Consider the following 12,355-nt stretch of genomic DNA (forward strand, 5'->3'; position numbering starts at 1 on the left):
GGCGGGGGGGAACCGCCGGGCCGGGCCGTCCGCCCCGGCCCGGCGGGTCCCCCCACCCCCGGCGCCCATCTCCGTTGCTCGACGGGACGGACCCGAGGTGAACGGCGGGCGCGGTAAGTACCGCTCCCTTCCCCGCGGTTCCCCCTTGGCGCGGCGCAGCCTCCTCCCCATCCATCCCAACCCCTCCCGCCCCTTCCCCGCCGCCGCCACTGGGAGCGCGGCCCCTTTAAGAGCCCGGCTTTGCCTCCCGGTAGCTGAAGGTCATTAAAACACAAAAGCGCTCCAGCGCTGCGGTCCAATATAGCGCATGCGCCCTGCCCGAGGACTGGCAGGGAGACGGCAATATGGCGAGAATGCCTGGCAGCGGCGGCGGAGAGTGGAGCGGCGGCGGGGGAGGCGGAGGCGGCGGTGGGAACAATGCGGGGGACCGGCCGCCCGGCCGCGGCGTCGCCCCCCGCCCGCACCGCTACTGCAGCGCCGGCGAGGAGGAGGAGGGCGAGGAGGAGGATGAGATCCAGGAGGTGCAGATAACGGGGTACGAGGAGGAGGAGGAGGAGGAGGACGGAGCCGATGGGGGGCTGCTGCTGGACGAGGAGGAGGAGGAGGAAGAGGACATGGGTCTGGAGTGGGACGGCGAGGAGGAGACGGAGCCGCTGCCGCCCGCCCCGGGCCGTACGCCGGGCGGCAGCGGCGTCGGCGTCGGGGCGGCCCCGGGGGGCGCTGCGGCGGCTGCCCCGGGGGGCGGCGGCGGCGGCGGCCCCGGGGGGACGGTGGAGGACGCGGAGCTGGAGGCGGCCCTGCTGCTGCAGCGGCCGGAGCGGGCGCGGCTGAGCGAGAACACGCGGCTGGCCACCCGCTACGCCGTGCGCATCTTCCGCGAGTACCTGAGCGAGAAGGCGCAGAGCCCCGACTTCGAGACGATGGACAAGGGGGCGCTCTGCCGGGTCCTGCGCTCCTTCTACGCCGAGGCGCGCTCCAAGAGCGGGCAGCTCTACTCCAAGTCCTCCCTCATCAGCATCCGCAGCTCCCTCAACCGCTACCTCAACGAGCCGCCCTACTGCCGCACCCTCGACCTCACCAAGGACCCCGAGCTCCGCGCCGCCAACCTCACCCTGGCCGCCGTCATCCGCAAGCTGGAGGAGCAGGGTGCCGGGCCGGTGGTGCAGAAGCAGGCCATCACCCCGCGCCGACCTCCGCAAGCTCTACACCTGCAGCGTCTTCAGCACCCAGAGCCCCTTCGGGCTCCTCAACAAGGTCTGGTTCGAGACCTGCATGTACTTTTGCACCCGGGGCCGGGAGAACCAGCGGGAGCTGGAGGAGGACTCCTTCGGGCTGGCCGTGGATGAGGATGGGCGCAAGTTTGTCTACTTCAAGGCGCTGGGGCCCTACCACAAGTCGCGCTCGTCCTCCTGGAGCAAGAAGCGGGCGGAAAGCAGCGATGAGGAGAACCTGCCCCGCATGTATGAGACTGGGACTGAGTTCTGCCCCTATGCCAGCTTTGTCAAGTACCTCTCCAAGCGCAACCCCCTCTGCAAGGCCTTCTTCCAGCGCCCACGGGACCACTGCAGTGAGGGCGATATCACCTGGTACGAGAACAAGGCCATCGGCAAGAACCTCCTGGGCACCCGCATGCAGATGCTCTCCAAGGCAGCCAAGCTCTCCAAGACCTACACCAACCACTGCATCGGCGCTGTCTCCATCGCTACCCTCAACAGCATCGCTGGCATCGGCACCAAGCTGGAGGGACCACAGCCACCACACCACCACCCCCCTCACCACCACCACCACCACCACCTCCTCCACCACCCCACCGGCGGGGGCTGCTACACCCCTGCTGCCCTGAATGGTGGACCACGGGCCCGGCCACCCGCCACCAACCCCTATGTGCTGCCCAAAGACGGTGATGCTGCGCCAGTGAAGGCAGAAGTGGCCGCGGTGGCCCCGGCCAAGCGGGCACTCTACGAGGCAGTGTTCCCGGCGGGGGCCGCAGCCGGTGGTGACGCATGCGGACCCTCCGCCTCCCCCAAAAGATTCTGCCGCCGCCCCGCTGAGCCCCTGGACGCTGCCGCGCCTGCCGTGGTGGTGGTCTCAGTGAAACACGACCCCCTGCCTCACCTCCTCCCCGAAGCCAATGGGCACAGAAGCACCACCTCACCCACAGTAGTTTCACCTGCTATTGTTTCCCCCACACAGGTAACTGGAAAAAGAAAAAAGAAAGAAGGAGAAAAAAACCCCAAACAGGTGGCACCCCTGCACCCTGTCCCACATAGCCCCCACTGCACCCCTCCTTTCTTCCCCACCGCTCCCAAGGCTGGCCACCGATACACACTGCCAGCCCCGGGGTGCCTCCTGGGGTGACTCACTGTTCAGGCACCCAACGAGCCCTGTTGCGAGTTATCCAACTTCCTCGCCCCCCAGTTTCCTCACCCCCCCCCCACCCCCGCCACCGGTCTGGTGGCCACTGGCTTGCCTGCGTGCCGGTGGGTCAGATGCGAGAGGTGCCTGGGTGCTGCCATGCGCCCCCTCGGCGGCAGCACTGATGGCTGCCCTGCAGGCTCTCTCTTTCCCTCCTTTTTCTTTCTTTCCCCCTTTTTTTCTTTATCTTTTTGCGGGCGATGTGAGTTACGGGCCAAAATCGTAGATAAGGGCATCAGGTATCATTAGTGTGTGTGGTGTTCTTGATGTGCTAATGAACTATTTGAATAACCTCAAATGCAGGAAACGGCCGGGAGAATACTCAATTACACACTAGTAATGAGGGTGTAATTTTAAACTTCAGAAGTTAACAAGAGGGTTAATATGGCAATTGCATTCATCTTGTATTTGTTTATTTAAAATTGCTCTGTTTCCTGGCAGTGATCCTCTTCTTTTTTTTTCTTTTTTTCTTTTTTCTTTTTTTCTTTTCTTTTTTTTTTTTTTTTTTTTTTAATAAGGCAAATTGGCTTTAGTTGCGTTAGTTACCATAGTGGCGAAATATACAGTAAGAGCACAATTAAACGGGTTTAGGTGCAGCTGAACTGTGGAACGAGCCCAAGTTCATTAGATGTGTTGCGTTGAGGTAAAGCAGTCTTGTCAAAAACGCGGTTGAGCTGTGCCTTAATGCGTGCCTTGGGGACCCCTTCTGCTGTGCGCCGGCACAGTGCTGGTGCCTGCTCCCCATCCCCTCCGACAGGACCTTCATCTTGGGGTGTCTGAGCGCCGGAGCTTAATCACTTCAATTAAAGACTCGCTGCACCTCTGCAATTGGCTTGAAGTTTGGATGTCATTCTAACTCAGTCTGTGAAGCGTATGCAGTTGCGTTGCGCCCCATAAAATACCACGTTTCAGGCAAGAACTTCACTGCTGGCTGCCCTGCACGGTTACAAAACTCTCCTGACATTCTTGTGTCAAGTAATAACAGGGATCGCGGCTGTCAGCCCCAGAGCGCGGCGCTGGGCGGGCACAGGTATATGACATGCCTGAGCTGTTTCCCAAGTGGAAATACCAGTTCTGGACAGACTGACCCTTTCAAAGAGTTTGCCAGCTAATCAACCCGCCTGAAGGCTGATTGGGGGGAGGGAGAGTGAGGCTTCCAGTGAATGCCTGCATAAACCTCTATGTTCTTTAGAATACCTGTGACCTCTCCTTTCTAGCAGGGGCTTTTTTTTTTGGACCACTTCAGTGCAGTACTGTGGTTTGATCTCTTGCTGTGCGTATCTGGTGTCTCTGAATGGCTTAGAGGCTTGATTATGTGCAGATAATGTTTTTGTTCTAGCTCATTATTTCAGGTATAAGCTGGCGCTCTTCGCTGTATTTAACCCTAGACTCCTCTTTGCCTCACTTTTAATGACCTTGAAAGTAATTTTGAAACTTCAGGCATAGTTTAGCACTTTTAGGGCAGCAGTGCACACGAATATGGGAAGGGGAAGAGCAGTTCTGATCCAGTTAGCGGTAGTGGCGTATGCGTGCCTTTAACCTGTTAAATGAGGTGTCTTGGTACCTTCAGTCACCAGGCTGGAGACCTTGATCTCTACCCCAGCCCACAAATCTCTTCACACTTGCATAAAGCTTAGGCGACGAGAAATCCAGCTGCTGTACTGTTTGTTGCAGAGCTGTGCTTCCTATGTGAAGCATTTGGAGCTGTAATTCTCATTAGTGGCGGACTGTGGGGAGAAAAGGAGAAATATCTGAAATAGATTACAGAGTACACAGGCATGCGCTGTTTTCTTAAGTGTATCAAGAAAATGAGCAATCAGCAAGGATACTAGACAGTGTGAGGTTTTTGCAGCAATTACATGGAAGTGTTCATTGCCGTTCACAGTTTAATGAGCAAAACAAGCTGCCCAGCCACTTTTGTAGTTGAATCTTGCCTTTTCTTCAAAACTCATTAATTTAAGTCTTTAGGAGAAGGAAAATTCTCTATTTTTTTTGTCTTTTTAATTGCCGATTCTTGTCATCAGTTTTAACTTACACACTTTTTCTGGGATGTGACAAAACGAAAAAAATACAGGCTGTGGAACAGATTTCCTTGGCAGAATGTTAATGCTAAACTTTCTCTCCTTAGCTACATTTTATAATAGTTACACTAATCGAGGTTCAGGGCATTTCCTGGGGAAATTAATGACTGGCTGGGGTTAATGGCCCAAGGCATTGCCTGAAGCCATCGACTCTCCCAGCCAGTCATTAATCCCCAGGAAATGCCCTGGCCTTCAATCGTTATTGCTTAATTATAAACAAAGACTTTCCAGGCCATTTTACTGAATGCATCTCATCAAGTAACGTGACACTAAATTCCGCTGTTGACAAATATTACTGATTCCTGGAAGACATGAAAGTCCTAAGTTTGTCGTTTATTGGTTGTCTTTGTAATTATTCTTCCAGGGAAGGATTTTGCTGACCTCATGAACTTGGTGAAAAAATGGTAGTGTGATGAGTGGTTTTCTTAGCATCTCTATACTACGTGCATGCATGCCCCCCCCGCCTCCCCCCCCCCCCCCCTTCCCGTTTTTATAGCATTGATAGCATTAAGCAAGGTATGGAAAAGGTTAAATGAGGGCACCAAATGGGATATCTTCGATTTGCAGTGGCTACAAACTTTAGGTGTAAAGAGTCTGAGCGAGGATATTAGTTTTATGCTTGTCTGTCGTGGTTGCTGCCGCCTTTTGTTTTAGCAAGATGTCTTTTCAACACTGGGTTTGTAGGAGCCTCCTCCAGAGCTAAGGAAAGGTACATTTAACATACTGTCTTGATCCAGCTATTGTTTTAGGTTGCAACCTTGAGACCAGCATTTATAGCAGGGGTCCTCACACTTTTTAACCAGGGGGCCGGCGCGCGGATGCAGTGGCAGGCAGCCATCTGCGGCTGCTTGGTTTCCCCCCACAACCCCCGGCGGGGGGTGGGGGTGGGGGTTCTGTAAATACCGGGGGCCGGATTGAGGACCCTGGGGGGCCATATCCAGCCCGCGGGCCATAGTTTGAGGACCCCTGATTTATAGCGTGTATTTTAGAGCATACAGCACTGTGCCACCATGGCACAACTTTCTTTTCAGTCCTTATTTGCTCTGAACTGTAGCAATTTTCCTGCTACTGACAGCAGTACTTCAGTTCAAGCTGATGACAGAGGGATGTAATTTGGCTGTTGTTTGTCTCTCACGTTACTGAAAGATGAACAATAGCTAAAGTTTAAGCTTTTGATGCTACAATGTGATGGTGGCTGTTGAGATTTATAGATGTGGTACATGCTGAACTTCCTACAGTAGTAATAACCAAAAATAGGTGTAGGAAAATACTGGCAAATGCCATGAGTGAGGAGAGTTGGCATGTCATGTGAAAATGCTTCTGTTACATTGGTTCTCTAGCTCAGTCAGGTTTCTCTGGGCTGCTTGTAAAGAGTTTCATCAGCTGTTATCTACCAAACACTCCGTCATTAAAACATGAGCCACGTGCATTTGTCTTAGCTGTTCCAGGGAATCCTTAAACATTTTTTCACTCGTGCTTTAAAGTCAGAGCTGCCCTTTCTGTTTTCTTTTTATCTGGCACATGTCTCTTCATTGCCTTCTGCTCTCTTTGAAGGGCTTGCTTTGACCAGAACCAGAAATCTACTTCTGGCTGCAGGTTTTGCAAAAGGAGGCAAAACAGTAGCACATGACAAATACAAGTAGACAGCAGGCACAACTGAGAACAAATCAAAGTAACTATTAAGTTACTCTAGCTCTTTTTACTCTTTGTTTTTGGAGGTGGATAAGAATCTTTCTACTTGATCCTTGATCTGGGGACATCCTGCACTTCCATAAAATGGCCACAAAAAGGGCTTCCGTTCTGTACAAATATTTGTAGTACTCTGATCAGAGTCATCGCTAGACTTTTTCCAAGTATACAGAGTAGGAGAACTCATCAGACAGCTTCAGGGAAGGGTGCTTAGGATGGCAGCTTTAGGATGCTAGGCTTTATTTCGATACAGATAATAGATGGGGCAATATCCTTATCTTAAAGGCTTAAAGTACAGTAGCTATTAAGACTGATGACTGCTAAGTGCCTTGTTAGTTCTTGTGACAGTACTTCTGTTGATCTAGTTTCAGAGGTTAGTACTGGCTGCCCTACTGCCTAGTTAGTGCCATCCTCTTTGATTAATGGATTATCCCAGGCTGCGAGAAAATCCAGGATTTACTTAGTGTCTTATTTAAAAGAATCACTGAGGCTGAAATCTTAAAATGTGAAGGTTAAAAGAACTTTTAACCTACAGTTAAAGAAACTACCTACCTTAGAGGCTACTGTTTGTTTCTTTGTGGTTGTTTGTGTTTTTTTTTAGTGGGAAAGGTTTTAGTCTTCTGCTAAGTTAGAGATGTGTAAAGTGATTAACTGTAGAAGGGACCTATTGTACCTGACAGTCATCAGAATTGCTTTGAAATCATCGGGAGGCAGGGGATAGGTTAGCAGGGGTGTCAAATATGGTCCCCAAAGACAGCTTTCTTATCAATCTCCATAGCGAAACACATGAATCCTGGCTATTGCTCTCTTCTGTAAAAGTCAGTGTTGTTTGTAACTAAGTGCTTCTAAAGATCATTGAACAGAGATGGGTGTTTTTTTGAAGACAGTAGGATATCCCGGGCTATGTTCCTTATAACTAACATGAGGTTTGGTAGGCATGTGAATGTTTCCCAAGATGAGTACAAGAAAAGCAGAACAGAGATTAAGCTTAGTGATCTCGTATACAGCTTTGGGAGCAGTGTATGCACTGGAAGGAATGAAGGGAACTGCTTGTTCTGTCCTAGACTGAAGTTTGTCCATTTTGGATCAGCTGTTGGGGAGGAAATTGATTTAATGTGACTCAGGAGAGTGTTTTACAGATGTGAGAATGGTGTTTCGATACACACGTTTAGAATTGTGGTTATGAAGTTTAAAGTCCAATACTGTCTTTGCAGGTCCTCTTAGTTGCATTGGCATGATATATTGGAGGTACCAAATTTTGTAACTATTTCAGATGGTGATTTCTTCCACTATTACTTTCATTTTCAATATATTTTTACTTTCTAGAAATTAAACTCCTTTCATTTGGTTGCATCATGTGAGCTAGTCTGAAAATTTCCTTGGTCCAGCCTTCGGTGACGGTAAGAATGCAAGAGGCGATCCATTTTGTATAACTCAAATGAAGATGACCTTTTTAGTACAATTGGGAGGAAAAAACAGCATCATTGAAGCACTGCTGTATTTTGACACTTTAGAAAATTCTATTGAATCTGAAATGACTATGTTGGTACTATTCCTCTGTGCACATCAAAGATAAAATGCACAAATGTAAAGGCAGCAGAGAGCTGCTTTTTTTTTTTTTAACAGAAAGTCTTCTGTGATTATCCTGTAAAAGATTTCCCATTGCCCACTGCTCTCCTTCTAGAGAGCAAGAGATCAGAAACTGTTCAGTCTAATTGGTGAGTCTGTATGACAGTGAGCTGCCTTATTTCATGTATGGTGTAGAAATAAATGAGTGCTTAAACCCTTTGAAACACACCACTACTGCAGAAGCCATAGGCTGTAATTAAATTGAATGTGGGGTTGTATTGTCTTGTGCCCTTGGCTATAAACTTGATAACATACCATGGTACACCCACTATTGTGTTAGAAGCTGGAACCTAATTAGCGATGTTGTAGATTTTCAGTCACTTTCGAAGCCCTTCTGTTCATCTTTTTCCCCGTGTCCTCTCTTTCTTATTTTGTTTTTCTGTTTCTGAAGCAATAAATGCACCCTTCTTTTCAGAAGGAAATCATTAAGGGCATGTAGCCAAATATGTATGTGCAAGATAATTTTTTATCCAAGGGACAAGTGTTGGTAACTGCATTTTATCTGATGTAAAAGAGATTTATTAGTGTTGTGATAGTAAAAATATATAATCATGTTTCCAGGGAATGCTTTCTAAGTTTCTTCCAGGCATTTTTAGGGGGGAGTGAGGAAGGGGTTGAAACGTCTCATAATACCTTGATCTAAAAGTAACATTGGAAGACATGGGATTGAATTCTGTTGTGGTTGTTTTTTGGGGATTATCCACAAGGAAAAATGGCTCTTCTGGGCTTTTAGAAATTCACATGCTTTTGCACTCAGCCAGTTTTATTTAGTTGATCTGAAAACCTTCAAACTTGCTAAAGACTTAATCCCTAATGAGAACGAGTGCCTTTGATGTGTTCTTAATGCCATTTTTAGTTTGGGAAATAATCAAAGTTGTGGTGCACAGATGCAGGATATACATTTTAATTGCTATGCTTACCTATGCATCTCTATACTTTAGGACAGATCATTTTAATTGAATTGAAATTTAGTGAAAATTTTAAGCCCTATTCGCTTTACCAATGTATGAAAACATTTTTTTCACTGTGTACTTAGGGTACATCTGCTCCGTATAACAGTCCTGTGCATGGATACCTGAGCTAGCACCTCCTCGGGACTTCTGACTTGCTTCATGTGGTAGCTGGAGTGGTGCACTGTGCTGATGTCATTTGCGGTGTTTGTGGTACTTAAACTGCGTGATGTGTTATCATGTAGCTTTTGGCAAGGGGTATTTGCTTCTCTTCAGTGACACTAGCAGTGTGAAACTGATTTTTCTCCTGTAATACTCTCCTGGTTTTCCATTGGGGAACAACAGGAGTCCAGGAAGACAAGGCTGATGGGATCTACAGGGAGGAATGGACTATAAATCCTGTGGTGAAGCTTCCCCAGGGTGAGGGTAGGAGAGGAGGTTTGAGAGTAGTTTTTTTGGTAGTGGGGGTAGCTCATGGGGGTAGGTAGAATGTTTGGTAGGTGCTGTTCAGGTAACACAGGCTGGAGGACTTGTCCTTGCAAAAGGAGGGCAGAAATCTCATAGGAGGTGAGGGGTGAGGATGAATTTTGGCTTTCCTTCTATTTTCTTGTCCCAAAGATCTTGTGGAGGTGCCAGGGTGATTTCTGAGCTGGCTTCTCTCTAACACAGTGCTTCATTTCACCCTCTTCTTAAAGTGCCCAGGAACTGGGTCTGATGATGCTGTCATTTGTTTTAGTTTGGTTTCGGTATGGAGACTGAAAGGAAGAGGATGCTGTGTAGCTGGGACTCATACTTTGTAGCTCCAGTGAAGGTGCCACAGTTCTTGGCTTCCCTGCAAATCAGCACCTGTGTACGCTGTTAGTACTTTCGCGTGTCCATCAGAAATGTGATGCATAAATGAATGACTTCCCTAAAACATTGTATTTTAAGCTCTTTTTTTTTTTTTTTCCATATGTGTGTTTATGTTTAAAATTAAGGCTTGCTGGGGAAATTTCAAGAGCAATTTCTCAACACCCTTCAGCTGAATCCTGAGCTTTTACTCACCGTAGTAGTATATGTAGCTGATTTTTTCACCATTATTGGTTTTTCTCTCTGTGTTTCTAGAGGCTTCAGAAGTGGCAGGGAGAGGTTGATCTGAAGTGAGGACAGCATACTGTGTCTGATGCTTTGACTATGAGTTATTAAGGTCCAGTGTAGTCATCCTGAGCTCTCACTCTGATCCAGGGTTCCTGGTTGCGAAGCCTGTGCTCGCTTTGCCAGTCTGAGCTGGTTGCGTGGGTGAGGTATCCGCAGTGCACCCGAAGGAGCAGCGCCGAAGCTCTCAGGTGCAGTAGGAAATCATCAGCGGTTAATTACCGAGCATCCTCTGGCTTAAGTCTCCCCTGGAGAAGCAGCAGCGGAAGCCTGTGGTGTGTCTGGCCAACATGGGGATGGGAACATGGGGTATGTGGGTTTAGCACGAAAGAGGGGAAATCCGGTCGTGTTGCCCTTCTCATCTCAGCTCTGCTTGGGGTGGGTTGAGACTGTTTCCTCCTTGTGCCTGAAATGTGAGGAAGAGGAGGAACGAGGAAGGTGAAGTAGGCTAACATAGCTTGCTTCCTTCCTTCCTTCTTGCAAGGGCTGGCTGTTACCTGTGACGTGCCTGATAAATTCCTTCTGTTGAAGTCACCCTCCTCAGAAGTATGTGAGTCATCCGAAGTGCTGTAATTAAACCCGTATAGTTTTGATGCCAGATTAGGAGGACCTAACTGTGAGAGTTGGATTGACAAATTGGAAAGTGTAAATGGGAACACAGATGTAACAGGCAAACCTACAGGTGTAGTATGAACAGTGTGAATGTCAGATAAAGAGGGGAAACTGCTTGATTTGGTTGCCTTTCTGACTGTTTCCCAGTGTTTCGAACAATTTTGTGATGAGCGGTGCTCATGTAAAGGATGCTTGTGTGCTCTTCCTCCTTTTCTCAGATACGACAGTGATAGCAGCTGCAGTTGTTTATTACAGGAGTTAGCTAGAAAATTATAGCAGACCACATTTGTGGTGATCGGGAGATGATGCCTTGTGTACGCTTTCATCAAGTTTATCAGTACTAGTTTCCATCTTGGGTTTAGAAAACATGTTGTCTTTTTCTTGTCCTCATAGCACTAGTTTCTGGAAGCTCTCCCTGGACTGTTGCAAGAGCAGGTTCACAATTCTGTTCAATTCTTCAAAATGCTTTTTAAAGAGGGGGAAAATATAAGATGCTCTAAGCATGTGGATTTTGGCAAATAACCTGTTCAGAAAGAACTGTTTAGCCTTTTAGTATATTTTACACTTTTTCTGGTCTCTTAATTTGGTAGTGCTGAATCTTGCTGAGTTTCTCTCTTTGAAAATACAGTTTATCTGAAAGAAAATTGAAGCCCCTCTCCCTCTGAAAATGCACACTAATCAGTGACTGGCAAACTTGGGAGTGGAAAAATAACTTCTTGGAGGCAAAAGGGATAATGTGAAGCTCTGTGGTCCATGAAACCACGTGAGGAGAACTAAGTTCTCTAGAACTGGCTGATGTTTGTAGGAATATGATTTCTTTCCAGCACAAACACTTTAGAAAGTTACATTCTTTAGCAGGGATGGCAATGCAAATCCGCCAGCCTTTCACTCTGACTCTTTTGCCCGAGTACTGTTTGAAAATAAAATGGGCAGAGTGGGACAAATGTGGTTTCAGTGTCAGACGCAAAAAAAAAAAACTGCTGCAAAATCGGCTTTCTGAAGCTGCTGCCAATCCAAAGCAGTATGTGTAACACAGTTACAGTTTGATTTTTAAAAAGCAGAAACAACTTTAATTCCTTTCAGAACTTTGTAGTTTTGCCTTCCTTTTAGGGTTTTTGACACACTTGCAAAGCAGCCTTATTTCTGGTTTTATCTTTGCAAGTTACCTTTTTGGGGAGAATGTTAATGTGTTAATTTTGAAATGCACCTGCATTTGTCAGCTGGTTTGAAAAAAAAAAAAAACCCAAACATTATGAGTCTTTCTGATAGGGCATTCAGAAGACCTGAATGCAAATGTTTCCACTGAAAGTACTTTTAGATACAAGCTTTTCCCTTCAGTTTTATGTATTGAAAAGCATCAAAAGTGAGGAAGTAAACAAAAATAAAAGCTAAGGAAAACCAGGTTCATTGTAACTAGCAAGTACAAATGTGTCAAAATGGATTTTGAGTTTAAAATGTACAATGAATGACTCAATACTAAATACAATAATTGATATGCTGATGCATTGTACTGGTGTATGGACATAGCACTACACTACTATGTAAATGTGTGTATGTACACTACTACGTATCCCCATGGTACAGAGGAGAATTCAACACGTCTTTGTTTTTTAAAGTTTACTATGATAATTCAGTAGGAAAAGAAGCCTCCTGTCTGTGCTAAAGTGGAATTTTAACCAGTCTGTTTTCCTCACACGGTATATTCATTTCTGAACGGCTAATAGATATCTTCAAGATCATGAATATAATAGTAGGCTACATTTGTAGAACAGGATAATGATGTGGTAGCAACTGTTGCTCATGTAAAGTGTATGGCAGACACTTTCAGAAGTTTGTGTAGTGTTT

The 12,355-nt window shown here is 47.1% G+C and overlaps 1 protein-coding gene across 1 annotated transcript in view; it reads left to right on the forward strand.

Annotated features, from left to right (window-relative positions):
* Positions 1-212: 212 nt before the first annotated feature.
* The window catches only part of KCTD1 (potassium channel tetramerization domain containing 1), a 72,600-nt gene continuing 60,457 nt past the window's right edge, over positions 213-12,355 (forward strand). The window contains 2 exon segments of the mRNA XM_056332183.1: positions 213-1,181; positions 1,183-2,193. Coding sequence (XP_056188158.1) covers positions 345-1,181; positions 1,183-2,193 — 1,848 coding nt within the window. The 5' untranslated portion in view covers positions 213-344.

This window comes from Falco biarmicus, chromosome 3 (genome assembly GCF_023638135.1).
Source record: "Falco biarmicus isolate bFalBia1 chromosome 3, bFalBia1.pri, whole genome shotgun sequence".
Classification (NCBI taxonomy): domain Eukaryota; kingdom Metazoa; phylum Chordata; class Aves; order Falconiformes; family Falconidae; genus Falco; species Falco biarmicus.